This window comes from Muntiacus reevesi, chromosome 16, assembly GCF_963930625.1.
Source record: "Muntiacus reevesi chromosome 16, mMunRee1.1, whole genome shotgun sequence".
NCBI lineage: Eukaryota > Metazoa > Chordata > Mammalia > Artiodactyla > Cervidae > Muntiacus > Muntiacus reevesi.
The window spans coordinates 28,682,669-28,705,112 of NC_089264.1; the positions used below are offsets into that span (position 1 = coordinate 28,682,669).

Here is a 22,444-nt window from a genome sequence, read left to right on the forward strand (position 1 = left end):
TGACATTTCATATTTTGCTCTTAGAGCTGATAAAATGATGACTTTATAGAAATGATGGTTCTACCCATTTCAAGACTGAAAACATGTGCGATTGATTTGGGTAACAAAATGGCCCAAGGATCACCACAAGCTCCTTCAAGAACCCAGGGCCAAGAGTATTCCTCATGACATGTATCTGCAGCTTTTTAGTCTGACTATATAGACCACATATCACTTTCCTCTTAATTGCCAGAGAAACAATGTAGTAACACTGTTGTTACTAATACAGGGAAACCACTGTGCAGTTATTCTAATTAAAAGTATCTGTGCTTTAAGTTTTATAATCTTCACTTGCTCTTACATTTTATATTGATAAGAAAACACATATGTTATCTTCTTGCTCCATACTATGTTGCATGGAATTAGAAGAAATGTTATTTTGCTGTCTCCCAGGAGACCTTCTGGTTCTTCCTCTGAAATGGAGGGAAATAAAAAGTCAAGCCAAATATCACTGTACTTGAATAAACCAAGAGAAGAGTCATTTCCCAGAGGGTGGGCAGAGAAAGAGACACACACCGAGATGGGGAAGGGAGAAATGGGAAATTAAAAGAGGATGACCCTGATGGAAGAGGGAAGAAATCCTGTGCTCTCTTGCCTCCAAATGAACCTAAAGGTATTCTGGAATCTCAATTACTCCACTGAGAACAGCATTCAGGCTGGCCTCTGGCCAAGCGGGTTTAGTGGGAAAAGTATTAACGCCTGCAAGGTGGTCCCACAGCAAGGTCCCTGAGGACAGAGGTTCCAGTATAGCTGGGGAAAAGCTGGAGGAACAGGCCGATTCCAGCTCCGTGGCGTCTGCTGCTAAGTGACAAGGCACTATATCATGTAACAAACTGCAGCTTTAGAATGGGAGACGGTGAAGGAATGATTGAAACCGGTGTGTCCCACAGATGGATGCAAAATGAGTGAGCAGGGCTGTCCTGGAAGAACATAATCTACATACCAGAACAGGCAAGGGTTTGTTTAGGTCTAAGCCATGGCAACAAATTCTAGCTTTGCAGCCCCCAGAGCAGCTGTACCGAGGGGCCTTGGGCCAGGCCAGCAATGGTGGGCCCGGACTCCCTCCCTCTGGGCTCTGTTGTATTATATCTTCAAACGGCACCTAAGTGTTAAACCTTCAGTTCATTTGCACAGCACAGCTAAGAAAACAGAGCAACTCCCTGAGCCGCTGCAGACAATCTTTCCTCCCCCCACCCCCCACCTCCCAGACCAAGTAGTTTTCAATAGTTTGCAAATAAAAAAACAATAACAACAAACAATGCGGCTTGTGTTCAGGGGAGAGGGAAGCACTGAAGACAAGAATCATGATTAAAAACAAACTACTCTTTAGAAGTCAAAGTCACTGCAGATAATGTAAATGGATGTGTACCAACCAGAACAAATCTGCAATCCTCACAAGTACTTGAATGTTGCAACAGAAGAAATTTAGGCGACCTTCTTGTTAACTGACTTACAAACCCTGTTCCGGAAAACATGAGGAGCCCAGAGTTTCTTTGGTGGTTTTGTGAATTAAAAGTATCTTTTACTAAACAACAACAACAACAAACAAACAAGAAGAAAGAAAGAAAAACTAAGAAATTAACGTGCGAAATGCTTTCCTGTTGGCTGTTCTACATGTAAGCTTCTGAAGTTTGTTCAGAGGAGCTACAAAAACGGTAAAAATGTAGGAGCCACTGACCTAGTTAATTCTTGTAGAGAAGGACGGTCTGGTCAGGGTTTGGACTCAGGCCAATTTCCAGCATCAGAGAAAGAGTAATCAACCAGACCAAACACCCAATTGCATTACACCTGGCTCCCTGCGTGCTCTTTTATTACTGATTGCCGCACCTCACTCCCTCACCTCCCCATGAAGTTTATCTTTAAAGGTGAGGAAAATTAACACTCCCGATATGGAATGATGGGAGAAACCTCTACCATTTGAGATTTAATTTAACTCCTCACTTACTTGCCGGGCTGCACCCTCACTGGGGCATTAAGTGTTCTGTTTCAGCCAAAAGCCAGGTCTGTGTAGGATCTGTCGTCTCTGTCCTGCTTTCCACGAATGTCGTAAAGTCCTGGGAAGAAAAGAGGGTAAAAGAAACTTGCAGGATTCCCAAAGTTGGGCATACTTTCCTAACATTTCTAATTTTCAGAAACTGAAGTGTGCGTCTCTGGTCTTAGACACAAGAGGAAGAAAAAAAACACGCTGGTTTCTACCTGTATTCTCTTAAGGTCCCTCACCTTCAGAGAGGTCCAAGCGAGAGAACGCCTCCTTCGAGCGTGGTCTGTGGGCCAGCAATACCGTCAGAGCCGCTCAGAAATGAGAGGGTATTGACGCCATCCCAGTCCTACCCAATCAGAATCTCTGAGGGCGGGCTCAGGCACAAGGTCCTCGGGGCATTTGCATATTAACGCGAGATTTAGAACAGGTGTTACTCATAGGGTGGTCTTCAGGTGGTGAGAATCAGCTTCACCTGGAACTTGGTAGAAATGCAGATATTCACTAGCTCCAGACCTGAGAAACTCCAGGAGTCAGACCCTCCAGAAGATTCTAATATGCACAGAAGTTTGAGAACCGCTCGTTTAAAATGTGAAGGTAAGCATGACTAAGGGTTCAGTTCAGTTCAGTTGCTCAGTCATGTCTGACTCTTTGCAACCCCATGGACTGCAGCAGGCCAGGCCTCCCTGTTCATCACCAACTCCCAGAGTTTACTCAAAGTCATGTCCATTGAGTCAGTGATGCCATCCAACCATCTCATCCTCTGTTGTCCCCTTCTCCTCCCACCTTCAATCTTTCCCAGCATCAGGGTCTTTTCAAATGATTCAATTCTTCGTGTCTGGTGGCCAAAGTATTGGAGTTTTAACTTCAACATCAGCCGTTCCAATGAATATTCAGGACTGATTTCCTTTAGGATGGACTGGTTGGATCTCCTTGCTGTCCAAGGGACTCCCAAGAGTCTTCTCCAACACTCCAGTTCAAAAGGATCAATTCTTCGGCACTCAGCTTTCTTTATAGTCCAACTCTCACATACACATATGACTACTGGAAAAACCATAGCCTTGACTAGGTGGACCTTTGTTGGCAAAGTAATGTCTCTGCTTTTTAATATCCTGTCTAGGTTGGTCATAACTTTTCTTCCAAGGGGTAAGAAGAGTCTTTTAATTTCATGACTAAGGGTATCACCCTAAAGAAAGAAAAAAGATAAGCCAGTATTTCCCAAATTGTATTATGTAGGATACATAAAAGGGTTCATGGTCAAATATATTTAAGTAAAACATAGTTTAAACTATTATTTTTCTTTTTCACAGCAAGTTGTTTATATGTGCATTGTGAGTCTCTGAAATAGTTGATGGCAAGTTTCAAACCTATTTGAGAACACTTCAGATTTAAGCTATAGTGGTCCATCCAGATATTATAAAATATGTCTCATTTTCTGGACAAAGGACTAAAAATGTGAACTTGTATTTTGAGTAATATCACTTACTGTCTCCTCAAAAAAAAGACTGGATTGTAGCTCTTCTCTTGTATGTTCACATGTACTATCCCATATGTGTCTCAACAACTCTCCAAGACATTGGAAAATAATCACTCTCCAAGATGTAGGACACACTAGTGGGGAAAAAATAAAGCATAGACTCAACCAAATTCTGTAGCTCTTCCAAGATCAGTGGTTCCTCAGGGGAGGGAACACCAGTTTAAGAAGTTGGTCTGGCTGGCCAGTTGCTCAGAGTGCCCATCTATGAGAAACTGTGAACATCACTGAAAATCTTGTGAGGGGGAGAAAACTGTGATTTTTGGGGGTGATTTTAGGGGAGAGAATTTCATGGTGTTGAGATACTTTAATAAGTAGCACAGAGTCAGGGACTGACTCCTAAGAGAGACTCTGGAACAACGCCAGCTAGTCCTTCCTGGCTGAGGGCTGCTTTGCTGAGCGGGGTGGGCAAGTATGGGGCAGAGTTAAGAGGATCAGAGCATCCTAGAAAGTTGATCTCTGCTTCAAGGGATCCTGGACCCACTCTTCTCCCTGAACAAAGTCCTCAGCCTTCTCTCTACATAAATACTGAATAAAAATTTAAAAAGCAATACTGTTGATTTATCCAAATTATTAACCTGCCTGTGGCAATCCTACAAATTTCAGTCTGTTCTGTATTTAGTCGCTCAGTCTTGTCTGACTCTTTGTGACCCTATGGACTATAGCTCACCAGGTTCCTCTGTCCATGGGATTCTCCAGGCAAGAACACTGGAGTGGGTTGCCGTGCCCTCCTTCAGGGGATCTTCCTGACCCAGGAATCAAAACCAGATCTCTGACATTGCAGGCAGATTCTTTACCATTCTTCCCCACCAGGGAAGCCCTAAGTTCACCCTGGGGTAATCAAAATTCAGCTCAGAGACACTTATCAAATGCCAGCACCTACAGTATTCCTCCTAAACAAAGTTCCCTCTCTTTAAATGCTTGATTCAAATATTTATGGATAACTACTGTGTTCAGAGTAACTGCTTCTCTTTGACAACAGCTAAAGTTGGTCTTAAAATAAACAGAACTGTGTTCTTGTACCTATTCCACTGGCTTCTCATCAAATTAGTGTGAGAATGAAATTTATTAGCATAAGAGTAAACTTCATGACAATCCTTTCAAGGGATTCCTTAGTCATTTTTTCCCTTCTTTTCTTATTTTCAGAACATTTTGTTACAACCAAGAACTCAAGTACTGTAATAAAGTCAAAGCTCTCATGGAAGCAGAGAGTTAACTGAAATCACACAGGCTTCTGAATATAATAAATGTAATCATTCGAAGTCTAAAAGACACTATTTCATGAATGTTATTTTAGTTTGAACCAGTTTAAGAGCCTAAACATTTAAGACTTAAGCCAGAGAAGTCCATTCACATATTTCATAATATGTCTCATTTTGTGAACAAAGGATTAACAACATGAATGTAAGAAGCAGGTGTGAGCACTCTAGATAGGTCAAAACCTTAACACCATCTAGACAAGTCTCTAATTTCTGGGCACAGTACATGGCATGCGTGAATTTTGTTTCAATACGTTTTCCATAGTGATAGATTAGAAAGTCACATAGCCATATCCTACCCAGTCCTCCATTCCTAGAGGCCGAAGTATTTGCTGATGATTGAAAGGTCATGCAAAACAGATGTGAGGGCAGCTGGATTTTCCAGCTATGCTTCCGTGGACTTAGCAGTGTTGCCTGCCATTACCAAATAGCAGAGAGATTTTATTTCAAATGAGAATCTTAGGTAACCTTGTCAACATAATTGGATGTATAGGCAGTTTCTCATCAAGTTCTCACCTTTACCACCTTCCATTCTTTACTCATGGCCTGGAACTAACTTTATCACACTGCAAAGGTAACAGTGAACTGGGTATCAACCACCCTGACCTGTTTCCCAAGATGTTATAAATAAGTTATTACTGATCTGAGTGTGAAAGTAATGGAAATTGCATTTCCTATAGTCCTCTGATTTGTTTGGTATCACACTGGGTGTTTCCTCCGCTTCAGACTAACATAATTTACTCTTATTATTTCTGTTCTTCTCTGAAATGAAGCAGCACACAGAACAGCAAATGGTGCATTGCAGAGGGGGCTACTGCATCACAAATATCCTTGAAGAACAGATGGTCCAATTGCAAACCTCCCAAATATTGACATCTGTGTGGCAGGCAACTGTATAAGTCAGATGGATATGGCTTTTAAATTTTACACATTCTATCAAAATTAAGTAATTCCTAAAACTGTCCTTACCAATGGAATATATTGGCATTCTCCCTTGTTAGTAAAAGGAACTCTAAAGGAATGTGGATGAAATAATAAATTTTCTCCATAATCTTTAAAAATGTCTTAGTCTCTCTGTGTTGTTAGAGAATAATTTCTCTGAGTTTTCATTTTCTCATCTCTAATATGTGAGTTAAAAATACTTGACTCCTAGTTTCTCCAATTATTAGAAACTTATCAGTGTACCCTCATGTAAGTCATAATATGCCATACAAGTTACAATGACTATACAAATAAATATGGTATTATTATAGATCCACTGGGCTTGATCTTTCATGGTTTATTGTGAAGAGGAAAATATTAATTTCTTTGCTTTCTATTACTAATATGAAAACAATCAACATTTTCTGTTAATATTTGATAGGGGTTTAGGTTTATAGAGGAAAACTTCTATTATTAACTGAAAACCCAATGAACACAAACCTTAAATTAAGGATGTTTTACTCATTTAAACCATAGGTAAGTATTAGTATAATAAAATAAATTCATTAAAAAAACTTTTGGTTATATCTTAGGACATGTGTGCATGCTCAGTTGCTCAGTGTCCAACCCTGCTATACCAACTAAATCTCTGAAATATTTAGAGCTGTTCAGTTGCACTGCATATTTAGATGGCAGCTCTTGAAAAAAAAGTCAGTGCCAATATGTTTACTTTGCAAACCGATAGTATAGTAATTATCAGAGGATTTTGACAATAAAGAAAGAAGTTAGAATATCTTGTTCTAGCTTCTGATTCATTGAGAACAGGCACTGATGTTCTGGATAATGGAAGTTTCAATTTAGCTGAGAATCTAGTTTTATATTGTACTCATATATGCCAATTATCAGTTTATTGATTTTTAGTTCCAAATTCACCCTTCAGTCCCTGCTCCATGATAGTGCACTGAACTCTTCAAACATTTCTCCTTTCCAGTGCGCATGGCGTGAAGCTCTGTCAGGAAGGAGACTGAAGGAATAATGCAGAAGTCAGGGGCTTCTTTTCTGGGTTCAGGTGCTGCCTTTGGGTTTGTCTGACTCCCACTGCAGGGTCCACTCATGGTTTGTGTGTGGAGGGACATCTGCTGGCCTCTGCCTGAGCTGTGCATCCACACATACAGTCACTCAGTGACCTCACTTCCCTGGCCTGACCCTAGTGACAACCTTGCCACAGCCCCCTCGATGTATTTCAGGCCTTGCACCCACAGCAGGATTCCAACACCCTTTTACACTGACCTACCAGTCTTGGCTTCTCTATTCAGAGAGTTGTTTCCTAGTTCTGAGCAACTGATGACCAGCTCTGGCCCAGAGAACTTCTCTGCTATTGTGGGCTGCAACCACACTTTCTTCAACGAGGTCTGACTTCCAGCCATGGAAAGGGGGCCTTCTTTTAAGGTTTTCCTTCCTTGGGGCCTCTCAGTCCTAGGTTACCCTTTAGAGTTCTCTTTATATTTTCAGTTATTTTCCTTTCATACCTTAATAATTCCTTGCATTAAACTTCTCCTAAGTTACTGTGTAATATTTGTCTCCTGAAGGGACCCAGTCTGATCCACCAGAAGCAATCAAACACATTCCTCCCTCCAAATCTAATTTATACTCTGAACATCTATATTATGTTGATATATTGTTAAAGATCATCTACAATGCTCTGATTCAGGCATAAGAAAACTATAGTAGATTCACATTGTTGATTTGTATCTTTTCAGGCATAAGTACTGGGTTCACTTCAGTGCCTCTCATCTTTTTCATTAAGTTCATTTTTATTTGAAGTATTTATAATAGTACCGGAAAAAATTATTAAGCAGCAGCACACTAATTTAACAGAGCAGAATAAATGGTAAGTTTCAGTTGATAAAGCCAGAATTAATTTGACTTATATCTCAAATTTCATACTTGAAAAACACCATGGATTCTTCTGCTTTTCATCTCAAAACACAAAAGTTAATATTGGTAGAAAAAGTCATTGGAATTACTTTACTTTCCTACTTACCAAGGGAACAGTTTGATATATCAGTGATACACTAGGTAAAAAAAAAGTTCAGTTCAGTTCAATTCAGTCTCTCAGTCATGTCTGACTCTTTGTGACCCCATGAATCACAGCACGCCAGGCCTCCCTGTCCATCACCAACTCCCAGAGTTTACTCAGACTCATGTCCATCGAGTCAGTGATCCCATCCAGCCATCTCATCCTCTGTCTTCCCCTTCTCCTCCTGCCCCCAATCCCTCCCGGCATCAGGGTCTTTTCCAATGAGTCAACTCTTAACATGAGGTGGCCAAAGTATTGGAGTTTCAGCTTCAACATCAGTCCTTCCAATGAACACCCAGGACTGATCTCCTTTAGGATGGACTGGTTGGATCTCCTTGCAGTCCAAGGGACTCTCAAGAGTCTTCTCCAACACCACACTTCAAAAGCATCAATTCTTCAGCACTCAGCTTTCTTCACAGTCCAACTCTCACATCCAAAAAAAGAGTCAAGACACATCTAAAGATTACTACAGTCTACTAAAATACCTTAAACAAACAATGCTATGTTTGAGCAAGTGTGTCTATGCAACTACAGCACCAGTTGTGTCCTTTACAAGCAAAAGAAACAAAAAACAAAGGAAGGAAAGAGAAAAATAGAAACAAACTTAAGTGTATTGGAACTTGGGAGCAAATGTGACAATTTAGAACACAAAGATGGAAACCTACTTTGGAACCCAGTTATTAAACAGAAGACTGTCCTTTGAAAGATGGACGCATTAGACAACATGTCAATTCATGGAGCTGGCACAGAAGTCATTTTCCTTGGGAGCTGAAGAGAAATTGACAAATTATACTCTGGGAATTCTCAACTGTGTTATTTTTCTCCCTGAGGTCAGTGATCTGTGCTTTTCTCACATGGGAATGTTTTCTTCTTTTACATTAGGCAAATGTTCTGAGCTTTATTATATATGATTAACAGTTACAGACACAGGAAAAAAAATTCCTTCTTGGCAAACCTTCATTTAATAGGGCTCCCCCAGTGTTTTGCCATTAGTGCCAATCACTAAACACACCTAACTTTTCCCCAACTTTGTGTTTAAGGTGTGGAAACCAACCTTGCTTATTAATCATTGATGAAATCTTGCCACCTACTCAGTCAGCTTCTAAATCATGGACTAAGAAGTTCAGTAATATACTACTACAAATACTAGACAAATAGTTGGTTCTAAATTCGATTCTTCATAAAATGAGCAGCCAAGCCGATCAGACACTTGCCACATTAAAAACACTGTCCGTATCTCCTTAGTACAATTAATGTACAGGCTACTTTTGACTTTGGGAGGGAAGGATACTCTTTCACAAATTTTTGGATTCGGTGCTTCCTGAGTTAAATGCTCTCATTCATAAATACAACACAAACCTGTATCAGTCTTGGGATTTCTGTGGGGTAGCTATGTGTCCTAGTCCCTTTCCTCTTTAAAATTTTAAATGCTGCAAAGGAACCATTTTCCCTCTGAGGCTCCCACACTGGGGATGAAACCTCCTCTGCAGAATTTTGGCACCTTATTAATTAGTGGTTATGAGTGGGAGCTGCTCTCTCTCAGCAACTCCTATTCTGCCATCAGTCAAGTGTGATTCTGTAATAAATTCCCATGAAGCAAACTATTTCTGGTAATTCTCCCTAATTAACACCAGGCCCACTAATAATACATCAGGTCCTATGTGTTTCTGATATAACCAAGATCTTGTCTGAGAGGACTCAAAAAGGGAAACCGCCAACCTAAATTAAGCTTTCTGGCAAAAAAAGATTTTATATGTAGTTCTGTAAGAAAACCTTTGATAATCTTATATGGGGGACATTTTGAGCAGAAAACACTGAACGACTGGGAGGCTTGTTCTGATTTGAGCACTGAATGGGGATTTATTGTGAACACACAGTGTTGAGTCTTAAGCCTATAAATCTTGTACTGGATTACTGTTTCTTAACGAAGGAATGACAGATCTCTTATTTTGTTGGTGTATTTTAATGTGCAATGACGTGATTGATAGAAACCAAACAGCAGCTATTAAAATGTCACATGCAGACTTGATGCCCTTATAAGTTTGGCTTCTGCAGTTTAATATACTGTGAGCAAATAGACTTGAGTTTGTCTTTTATTTCCAATATACAGCCTGCAACAGAAACAGTCCTCTCAACTTGATACAGTTGGAAAAAAACCTTAAAGCAATAAACAAACAAGGAGCAGGTAAGCCTACCTCGTTACAGAAAAGTTAATGAGATCAGGATGAGTTAAGAATGAAGTAATGTACCCTGGCCAATGAAAGACATGAAAATGCAGATGACTGATGTTGTTTGAATATATGACACAATATAATGTTAGATATGACAGGTTATTCCAATAAATTATTTCGACAATAAATTTAAAACTTTTAAAAATTCATCTGGCTGTGTCGGGTCTTAGTTGCAGCATGTGGGATCTCTGTTGCGTCGTGTGCGATCTTTTGTTGGGGGGCATGGGCTCTGGCTGTGGCACGCAGACTACAGAGCGTGTGGGCCTCAGTAGTTGTGGCACGCGGGCCGACCTGTGTCACACCGGCTCTGGTCGTTGCAGCATGCGGCCTCTCCAGTGTGGCACAGGGGCTCCAAAGGCTGCAGGCTCAGAAGGTGTTGTTTGCAGGCTTAGTTGCTCAGCAGCTTGTGGGATTTTAGTTCCCCAACCAGGGAGTGAACCCATGTCTCCTGCATTGCAAGGCGAATTCTTAACCATTGGACCACCAAGGAAGTCCCAACAATAAGTATTTTTTTTTAAAGAGAAAGACAATAGACCTTACTTATCTATTCATGCCATTTATTGTATACATGCTACATGCAAAGCATAAATATGGATTAAAATAAATGTGACAATATTTTCAAATATGTTTCTGGGATATTCTGATAGGCAAATACCATAAAGGAGGAATTCTCCTGAGAATCAGCCTATCCTGTGAACATTATTTTTTCCCTTGATGACTCAATAGAAACCTCTTGTCCCCCAAAAAGAAAAACCAAGAGAACTTGTTTGTATCACTGCAACCATTTATTTATTATGTGCACATGAAGGTTTATATACTGATTATATTTCTCATGTGGTTTTTAATTAGAAAATGTATCCAGAAGTAAAATAGCACGGACATATACAAACTAAAAAATGCAGAGAAACAGAAGACAGAGACTAATACATATGGTAAATGATATATTGAGAATCCAAACCCAAAACCTTAAACCATTTGGGGGTTGAAGGAGGACAAACGGAAGACACATCAAATTGTGTAAAATGATTCAGTGTGTTTTCCCTTCCCTTATGTCTGAAAAGCCTCTATTGCAATAGCAATAACTAAACCCCAAGTATCACCAAAATGTTAACGTAATTCTAGATTCACACTTGAACTGGAAAGAGTATTTTCTATAGTAGTAGTCCTTGAAAATGTTAACATGAATACTGTTTTTGTTATAATCATTTTTAAACATAATGCTGTTTTGAAGATTTACACTCTAATTTCTACTTGTTTGCACAGTGACCAATGATCAGGTTTTAATTTTAGTTGCTAACTGTAACTTGAATCAATAGGAAATACAAATGCTACAAGCACATGTAGAGGGCATTATTTTTAGACGCTACTTCAGTGACCAACATTTTGCCCTTGAAGACATGCCATACATTTAGAAACTGGGAAACCAAGCAGAGGATGTTTTAGAATCACATACTGTGGTTTTAATCTGTATTATTCTAAGCACAACATTCCAAAATATACATCAAGAGAGACTAAAAGTAATGCTCTACAATAAGGAGGTAACAATTCAAAAATGCTACTGACATGGAATATTTATAATCAGAAAAATAAATATTCTGGGAGCTCACCAGAAGAATAAAGTGCTCTGCCAGTTATTAAAAGATTAATGCTGGTGTATTAAATATGGCATTCCCCACTAAAAAATACAGAGATTCTTCTGGGTTATAGTCAGTATTTATTTCACAGGATTAACTGTTTTAAGAATAGACAGAAGAAGGCTTTGCCATAGAAGCAAAGGACAAAGCCAAAGACAAATGATGTTAGGAAATGACATTATCCTTTTAGGGATAAAATTTAGAGAAATGCAACATTATGCTCCATGAATAATATGCAGAAAGAAAAGTGTAATAAAAACAAAATTCTTAATATAACTTTATAAGAAATCCAGATCAAATAAAATTCTTTGAATGAAATACCCAAATGCCATTCCAATACCACTGACTTATCAAATACTCTCTTGGCACATAATCTGTAAAGTGAAGTCTCTCAGTCGTGTCCGACTCCTAGTGACCCCATGGGCTGTAGCCTGCCAGGCCCCTTTGTCCATGGGGTTTTCTAGGGAAGAATACAGGAGTGGGTTGCCATTTCCTTCTCCAGGGGATCTTCCGGATCTAAGGATGCTAGTCTAGAGATGCAAGTCTCCTGCACTGCAGGCAGACTCTTTACCATCTGTAAAAGCAAAACTAAAAAACAACAAAAAAATCTCTACCGCAATAAAACAAAACCACCAACTTATTTTATGTCATGTAAGGCAAAGAACTGACATTAAGATACGTGACAATGCAGCGTGTCTTCTATGGGTGGTTTCAGCAGCAATGGGAAATATGGCACGATTCAGTTCCAGCTTTTAAAACACAACAGAAAAAACTCCCTGCCTCCCTACAAGATGCAGGGCAAGGGGACAGTTCTGGGTTGCCATTGGTGAAACATTCAGTTTGCTACTTTGCGTCACACTTCTCATTCTTTTATTCCCAGTTAATTACTATCTGCATATAATGTAAGTCTGCTAGACCATGAATTAGCAGCTTTCAGGACAGATACCTTGAACAGTTCTTAGGGAGGTTAAACAAATATTGTAGCCTAACACCCTGCTCTCTAACAAATATGCACACAATGGAAGTGAAGTCTCAAGTGATGGATGGGACGGGCAGGGGGTAGGGCTCAGTCTCAACTGTAAAAGCACCCTTCCCCAACCAAATCCAAGTGATAACTTGTGTGAGCATGGGCTTTGTCCATTCTGGAAACAAAGGAAAAAACAAACTACTAAATGCCATAATCTCTTTTCTCACTGGGCAAATATCAACAGGATTCATGATCTTACCACAATTGTTTCTCTGTCTTCATGTGGTATCTACATAATTTTTTTCCCTAAAATGAAGAAAACAAAGAACAGGCTGGTCTGAGTAATTAAGCATGTTCCTCTCTATGCTATAGAACCTCTGTGAACCAAAGCTTTCCAAACTTCATGATTACTTTTAGAAGTGGTTCATTTATTATTGGGAAAAAACTACCAAAAGGAAAAAAAAATCTAAATTTTTATCAGATCCTCAAACCGACATTTTACTTTTCTAATGTAGAACTGAACAACAACAAAAAATTATTCTGCAAAGAGAACTTTCAAACCTTCATGAGTCTATAGTATAACTCTGGAACTGATCAAACTGACTCACTGTCTAAAAAGGGGGAATTCTAAAAAATTTCTGATCCAATCTTGTGATTTACCATCACTCCCAACCACATTATTTTCTATTTATTCTCTTTAAAGAGAGAGACAACTTTCAGAGTCCAAAGTTATTCAACAAGCTCTTTACCTCAGCATAAGGCAAGGGGAAAAAAATAGTTTGACTGACAAAGATGTTAAAACATACACAATTAATAGAAAATGGTCATATTCTAATAAAAGGCAAAAAATTGAAATTTATAAGCTACATGGTGGCTTTTTAGTGGTGGAGGGAAATCACACAAAAATATAGCATCTCCTACTGGCAAGACATGTTTTGATCAAAATCTCATTGGCCTTTCCTATTGGAATGATTAACAGTAAAAACAAAAAAAAAATGTATACAGTTTAAAAAAACCTGACACCTACTACTGATAAAATTCTTTGTTTAAACTCCTTTTTACTGTTTTAAAGGTAAACGCTATTTTTTTTTTTTAAAGAAAAACACAATGTTTCATTTAAGTGTAAGGCATTTTCATTGTCTTTTTATAGATTAACTCAAAACTACCTAACAAGGAAAGAAACTTTAGTTATTTCAGCATAGAAGTTGAAGGTTTTTATTCTAAAATTTGATTCTTCACTAATTTATTCTAAGATGAATTTAATAGTCAACCAGGAAATTGATTTTTATAAAAGTTACTTTATGGGCAAAAATACAGGGAAAAAAGTAATAATAAACACCAAACTGTTTCTTTACTTTATGAAGCCAAATCTTTCCTCATAGACTTGGTGTTCAAAGCTTGGAATTTATCCCCTGAGGGCCACTATTATTTTTCAAAACTTCATATAAATATTAAATCTAAAAATTAATTGGTAATTTAAATTCTCCTCTTTCTCTTCAAATTTCTTCTCTTCCCCTGGACAGTTGACTTTTAAAAATTCACAGAATGAGCATGTTTCTTGCAAAGTGGCTTGTCCTTCTTAGAGAAAAAGGTCTGACCTTCCAAACTTTCACAACATACCTGAAAAAGAAGCATTATTTGAGAGAATGTCATTATCTTATCAAGTATGCCTAAAAAGGGGAAAATGATTTTTCACCCAATGGACAGTATGACAAAACACTTCAGTTGGTTGTGTCAGACCTCCTAACATTTCACGATTACTATAACATTTCATGTCATCTTTCAAAAGCAATGAAGAATGACTTTTCTCTGGAATGCATTTTAGTTTATTTAAACTTATTGATCATTATTTTTCTTAATTGGGAGTGAATATTTGGCCACAAAGAAAAAATTAACACAAAAAGCGGTCACATTAAACGTAATTTCTATTCTCAAATTCTAATCAATGTTTTAAACGTGCCTTCTGTTGTAGAGACCCAAGGCATTAAGAAAAACAAACCAAAAAAATCCAACACAGGTGCTTTGCCACACATTCCTAGGCCCCTAAATATACAGGCACAGAAAATTCCAGTGTGCTGTGCTTTGTCATTTCAATCATGTCTGATTCTTTGCAACCCCATGGACTGTAGCCCGCCAGTCTCCTCTTCCACAGGGATTCTCCAGGCAAGAATACTGCAGTGGGTTTCCATTTCCTTCTCCAGGGCATTTTCCCAACCCAGGGATCGAACCCAGGTCTCCTGCATTGCAGGCGGATTCTTTACTGCCTGAGCCACCAGAAAATACCTGAGAGTTCTTTTCTTTGTCTCTTTTGTTTGTTTGTTTCTTATTAAGAAAACCGTAGTCCACATCTGGCTGCTGGATGTTATACTGTCAGTGAGCTATTCACATTTATGTCTTCTTATCTTTCCCACTGTCTTTGCTAATTTTAATGCTCCTGAGAGGGCTTCCCAGGTGGCTTGGTGGTAAAGAATCCGCCTGCTAATGCAGGAGATGCGGGTTTGATCCCTGAATCTGAAATATCCCCTGGAGAAGGAAATGGCAACCTACTCCAGTATTTTTGCCTAGAAAATCCCATGGACAAAGGAGCCTAGCAGCCCCAAAGGTCCATGGGGCTGCAGAGTCAGACATGACTGAGCAACTAAAAACAACAACAATGCTCCTGAGCAGATCTACCAGAGAACAGGAGGAGGCAAATCTGCTACAATTACTGCTTTTTACAGATTTTATGAAGTCTAAGAGATGGATGAAGTAAACAAGACAGGGTTCAATAGAAACATTTAGGGAAATCATGTGACTTCAAATAACTAGTCATTTCCCCCTTCATACAATGTTATTAAAAACTATTAAAATATTAAATATAATTAAAAAAAATCAACCATCTGAATAGAGTACTTTATTAAATATTTACTTCTAAATTTAAAAAATATATATCTTAGGTTAAAGTTAACTCTGAATCAATATTCATCAATAAAAATCAAATATACTAAAATATGAAATGAGAGAGGTAAATATATTACTACAAGTTTATTTTAGTCTCAAAAAGAAAAGAATATTCATAGACTATTGCTAAGGAAGGAAATGGATCAACATATAGTTTACTTCCAGTATTGAGTCAATAACAGATATTTATAAAAGTTTGCTTCTATTTTAAGAACTACCTGTTTTCATAAGTTACTAAAGACACTCCAATAAAACATAGTTTAAAAAACGTAAAAGAATCTTACTGTTTTTAAGAAATTTATAGCTTTTCCTTACAAAGAAAGATGTATTAAGAATATTTCTCTAAAGGCGTAGGCATCTTATTCTGTGCCAAACAATTTCAAAAAGTACCAAAAATTTTAATGAACTTGACTTTCAAAACCACTGTAAAACATTTCTAGGTTTCAGGGACTGATAGATATAAAAATCGTTATTTCCATTTAGTGTTCAGGCTAGAAATGGCCATACTGTGCTCCTCTGAATGGGAATCAGGAGTTTACTTACTGAGCATACAAAACAAGTGTCATGCCAGGTATAGCCCAGAGCTTCCAGGAACATGTCGCCAGCTTCTATGGGAAATTCACATCCACGGCATATAGTACCAAAGAGGGCATAATAATCTGTATTGGGGCAGGGGTGAGGCAGACGTAATTGAAACATGACAAAGACGAAAGACGTAGAATGAGAGCTTTCAGAGAACAGCAACAAAATGAGAATTAAATGAGATGATAAAGATACAGTTACTAGTAACAGAAAAATTTTCAGATGGCATAACATCTAACTTCAGCATTATGTGTAGTTTATTTCAGTTTACCCTTGGAAAACGTTATATATACAACTTAACATTCTTTATTATGTTTTTCCATATGTTACTTCTCAGTTCTGTCCAACTTATTAAATGCCCAAATGTATATGAAGATCACTGTTCTCTGATAAGTTATCAATAGGCATGATTATTTCAATAAAATATAAGAGAACGTCCAATACCTAGCAACAATAAGACTAATGAACATAAATCATGAAAAATGTATAAAAAAACCTTCTTTCCCGCAACCCCGCTAATAGCAAGTTCCACAGCACATCTACTTGGTAAGGAAGAAAAAAAGTCACAGGAAACCTTCGTGAATAAATGCTGTGACTGAGTTTCTAGCTGGATTGTATCACAACAATATTATCCACTTTTTCTTCTGCTATATTTTTCTTCCCATTTTACGACTTCATGCTAAAAATCCTTACCCAGGGAATACCTCTTACTTGACACAGAGTTATAAAGTATTAATGTCTTCCTTCTGAAGAAAGTAGTTTTGACAAGATGTTTATCATTATTAAATTAGAACTTATTGGCAATTTTCTTTTATGCAGCTACTCTTACTATGTGTTTTCACTCATGGTTCACCCTTTGACATTTCTAATCCCATCTGGGCTAGAGGAGAAAGTAGGCTGCCATTTGCAACTTGAGTCACCTTTCTCAACAATCCTCAATACTCCTTAGTGCCATCTGCTCAGCACACACCCACAGAGTCCTCCTGTGTGCTGGGTGCTGGTTAGAGGCACAATGGTGGGGAAAATAGATGTGGTTGTTCTCCATATGGGGCTTATATTCTCACTGGGATCAGGATGTCATCATTTACTATGTTTTAAAAATAAATGATAGCAAACAACTTCAGATTGTGATAAGGATCATAAAGGAGAGACAAGAGTGATGCAATCGAGAATAACTGGGGGAGGTGTTTAACACTATGTTACAGAAGGGGTTAGGAAAGGCCTCCAAGAGGAGATAATACCTGTGTTGAGACTTGAAAATAAAAGAGGGGGAGGAACCATTTCAGAAAACCTGGGAAAGGAAATTCCAGTCCAAAGAGACAAATACAAAAGCCTTAAGGCAGGATGGATCTTAGCAGGTTCAGAAACAACAAAGGGGCCAGGTGTGGCTAAGAATCCACTGACATTCTCTAGAATCCAAACAATCAGGTGGAGGAGATGGGGTTGGCAAAGCTGGCCTCAGGCAGGAATACAGTTTTTCCTCTACTGGAAGCCATAAGGTATCAAGCACAATCTGATTCACATTTAACAAAATATTACTACAGCTATGTGAGGCTTGGGGGAAAGAAGGGAAACCATTTTAGCTGGCAATTATAATGTCCAGGCAAAGAGTAAGAGTGACCTGGATTTAGTGGGGACAGTTGAGGTGAGAGAAATAAATCAATTCAATGTCCACTGGGGATAGAACTGTTAGAATTTATTAATTAGATTGGGCAAAGAAGAGTCAAATCATGGTCAACAGCCTCAAATTAGAAGGCTCACTGTTTCTTTGAGTATTGCGGAATATTCCCTTCGTCCAGTATCACCCTTTGAACTGCAAGGTAGAACAACCATAAAACCCCATGGGGGAATGTGGTGGTACTAAGTAGAGGCATAATAAAGGGGAAATATTTTATTTTTTGAAAGATGTATGTTGTTACTACAACATGTTGTAGTAATATCTAAGTAAGAATAACATTAATAAATAAGTGCTATGAAAGCTTACTTACAGCCCTTGGAAAGGAAAAGGAAGTGTTTAGAGTTTAGCACAAATGTAGTAGATTGGCATTAATACTGAGAGCTTGTTTTCTTAAAAGTAATCTCACCAAGGGAGCAAACCATGATTACCTTCCGATTCAGTAAAAATAACAAAGGATTCCAGTTTGTTGTCAAGGCAGTTGCCTTCAAGAGCGTACCAATATTCTATTCAAAAGATGAACATTTCTCATGTTTATAATCACTCAAAATTCACTAGTGGAGTGTAAAATAAGGCTTTAAGCTATACAATTTCATATGATTTATATCCATAAGTTATAGGAGGTTCAAGAAAAATAGTTTTCTAAGTAACTACCTATACATGCACTTTTCTTAATGAAATTGGTAGTATCTGATTTTGATAGTCATATAAAAATTTTATACATTTTTGCTACATAGTTACAGTAACATTAAGTGCTCCTAAAACCTTTAGTGAAACTATATCTTGGTTAGCATTTCCTTTCAAATTGATAGCAATATAGGGATTTTATCTTCATTTACAACTTAAGAAACTACTGGCTTAAAGATCTTACCAGTCTCACAGTAGGGCTCACCATCCTCCAAGTGAAAAACATTATTACGAATAGGCTTTCCACAGGCCACACACACAAAACAGGAGACATGCCAAGTTTGTTTCAAAGCATTGATGACTTCCTGTTACAGAAAGGTAATTGGATGTAAAGCAAGATGACACATACTTTACCAGCTATACCAATACAGTCCTTTTAAACTGACCCCAAAGTAGACATACATGCTTTGTCTTTGCCTAAGCTTTTCATCTAAGGAACTCGAGATATTTAAGGACAGACTCACAGCTCATCTAAACTGCTGCACTATATAAAATATACATTTTTCACAGAAACACATCAATAAACTTAAAGAATGATTAGTGTTATTTAAACATATAAATGTGGTGAATGAAAGTCAGTCTTTCATAAGCATTTGCTACACTAACTGCTTTTCCTCAAAGGGTGTCAGGAGACACTAACTTGTAATGGTTTCACAATGTTATCTTGAAAATATCATGAAGAAAGGGCAAAACATTTAAAAACTAAAACAAACCTATACATTGTCCCATGTTGGAAGCAACAACTTAATCAGTGTAATCCAATCATGTTTAACACATGTTTAGGATTTTGAAAATCAGCTATGACTATACTAAGCACATATTCAAATGAGGGTCTAAAATCTGAACCACAGGGCATGGATTCTAGTCAACAAACAGCCCTATGGTTATATATACCAGTATCAAAGACTTGGACCAGATTTTAATTAGTAAAAGAAAATTTGAGAATTTTGCTTTGTAAAGAATTATTTTTTTGAATTCAGAGAAAGAAATGAAGCTATTAGAAATCATTTTTGAAGAGCAGTTAGTAATACAGGAACTTACTCTTTCCTTAATAATTATCACAAAAACGGGATGCTCTAAGTATAGTATGGTTACAGTTCTGTAAATGAATTACTTATCAGGAGCAAACTGGAAGAAAACACATCCTACAGGTTAAGAGGATCTATCTGGGACTGGTAAATATATAGGTCATTTTAATTTTATTCTTTACATTTTTGTATTTTTTAATTGTTGTGGAGTGAAATATTTTCTAATAAAAAACTGTCAAAATAAAATGATACAGCTATCATTAGCCATAGAATATGCCCCAGTTCACTACCGAAGAACAATGGGAAAAAACAGCAGTTATCTAGACCCAAAGAGATCACTATGAGCATGGACAACAAGTGAAACATTGAACCAAATAATAACCAAGGCTTCTAGTATCTACTCAACTTTCTATCCTTGAGATAGATTACTATCCCATCTTTAACAGGCTCAGTTCAGTTTAGTCGCTCAGTTGTGTCTGACTCTTTGCGACCCCATGGACTGCAGCATGCCAGGCTTTCCTGTCCATCACCAACTCCCAGAGCTTGCTCAAACTCATGTCTACCGAGTCGGTGATGCCATCCAACCATCTCATCCTCTGACGCCCCCTTCTCCCCCTGCCTTCAATCTTTCCGAGCATCAGAGTCTTCTCTAAGGAGTCAGTTCTTTGCATCAGGTGGCCAAAGTATTAGAGTTTCAGCTTCAGCATCAGTCCTTCCAATGAATATTCAGGACTGATTTCCTTTCACATTGACTGGTTGAATCTCCTTGCAGTCCAAGGGACTCTCAAGAGTCTTCTCCAACACTACAGTTCAAAAGCATCAATTCTTCAGTGCTAAGTTTTCTTTATAGTCCATCTCTCACATTCATACATGACCACTGCAAAAACCATACCTTTGACTAGATGGACCTTTATCAGTAAAGCAATGTCTACTGCTGTAGACATGTATAGGTTTGTATAGGGACAATGTATAGGTTTGTTTTAGTTTTTAAATGTTTTGCCCTTTCTTCATGACATTTTCAAGATAACATTGTGAAACCATTACAAGTTAGTGTCTCCTGACACCCTTTGAGGAAAAGCAGTTAGTGTAGCAAATGCTTATGAAAGACTGACTTTTATTCACCACATTTATATGTTTAAATAACACTAATCATTCTTTAAATAAGCTTATTGATGTGTAGTGGTGAAAAATGTCTGTTTTATATAGTGCAGCAGTAGACATTCTAGTATGCTGTCTAGGTTTGTCATAGTTTTTCTTCCAAGGAACAAGCATCTTTTTAAATTTCATGGCTGCAGCTACCATCTGCAATGATTTTGGAGCCAAGAAAATAAAGTCTGTCACTGTTTCCGTTGTTTCCCCATTTATTTTCCATGAAGTGATGGGACCGGATGCCATGATCTTAGTTTTTTGAATGTTGAGTTTTAAGCCACTTTAACATAAGATTATCAAACAACTAAAACACAATTCAGAAAACTTGTCCCTTTAGTAAAGTTCTGGTGCATGTGTAAAGCAACGAGTTGAAGATGTCATTTTCTAGAACCTCATTTGGTGCTAAAACTCTTACTTGATTTTGTTTTATTAATCATTCTACAATCCATAGAACACATTTATATACTAAAACAGTATTAATTTAGTCTACTTATTGTCATTTGAAAAGGTATAGCCTGAATTATCCTCCTGTTTTCCTCTCTACATATTGTACAAATTAATAACACAGAAATATTTCACATAGTATATTTCTAATTTTAGAGTGTCTTGAAAGTTTTAGACTCATTTAAAGATGTATTCTAAAATTTGTTGTTGTTGTCCATTTGCCAAGTTGTGTCTGACTCTTTGCAACCCCATAAACTATAGCACACCAGGCTTCCCTGTCCTTCACTATCTCCTGGAGTTTGCTCAAACTCATGTCTGCTAAGTCAGTGATGCCATCCAACCATCTCATCCTCTGCTGTCCACTTCTCCTCCTGCCCTCAACCTTTCCCAGCATCAGGGTCTTTTCCAATAAGTCGATTCTTCACATTAGGTGGCCAAAGTATTGGAGCTTCAGCTTCAGCATCAGTCCTTCCAATGAATATTCAGGGTTGATTTCCTTTAGGATTAACTGATTTGATCTTCTTGCTGGCCAAGGGACTCTCAAGAGTCTTCTCCAGCACCACAATTCAAAAGCATCAATTCTTTGGCGCTCAGAGTTCTTTGTGGTCCAACTCTCACAACTGTACATAATTGCCATAGCTTTGGCTATAGGGACCTTTGTCAGCAAAGTGTTTTTTTCTGCTTTTTAATATGCTGCCTATGTTTGTCATAGCTTTTACTTCCAAAGAGCAGGCATCTTTCAATTTCATGGCTACCGTCACTGTCCACAGTGATTTTCAAACCCAAGAAAATAAAATCTATCACTGTTTCATACTCTTTTCTCTCAATGGGAATGAATTAGAGCTTCATTATTACACTGTTATATTGGGGATATCAGAACTCAGCAACATAATTTTCAAATTTTGTATGAGTTGTATGTAGGTGTTTCATACGAGTCCAGTCACCTTGGCTAATTCTAAAGTAAAATTTCAACTCCTGGTCACCCATAGGAAATGCCTTACCCTTACTTCACAACTGCAAATTGGGTATTCCAGAATAGAAAATTCATACATTCATCATTATTTATTATGTATCTGAATCCTAAATTACTACCTTTTTGTAAAAAAAAAAAAAAAAAAGGTGTGGTTTAATTATTTTTCTATCACATGTATACCCTCATAAACCTGAGGTTATATTTTTAAACATTATATGAATTCAAGAAAAATGTATCACTTATAAGCCTCATGTTTTATATATTTCATGAGATCTGTGTCCCGTGCTTGAACCCTGACAAATGGGGAAATGCTGCTCTTATAA

General features: G+C 37.8%; 1 protein-coding gene across 4 annotated transcripts in view; it reads right to left on the reverse strand.

Moving 5' to 3' along the window:
- Positions 1-10,805: 10,805 nt before the first annotated feature.
- The window catches only part of PDLIM5 (PDZ and LIM domain 5), a 226,911-nt gene continuing 215,272 nt past the window's right edge, over positions 10,806-22,444 (reverse strand). For all 4 annotated transcript variants that reach the window (XM_065907222.1, XM_065907221.1, XM_065907219.1 and 1 more), the window contains 3 exons: positions 18,712-18,832; positions 16,127-16,242; positions 10,806-14,263 (listed from right to left, as the gene is read on the reverse strand). In XM_065907222.1, the coding sequence (XP_065763294.1) occupies positions 14,174-14,263; positions 16,127-16,242; positions 18,712-18,832 (327 nt within the window). In that variant the 3' untranslated portion in view covers positions 10,806-14,173. The remainder of the gene's footprint in view (positions 14,264-16,126; positions 16,243-18,711; positions 18,833-22,444) is intronic.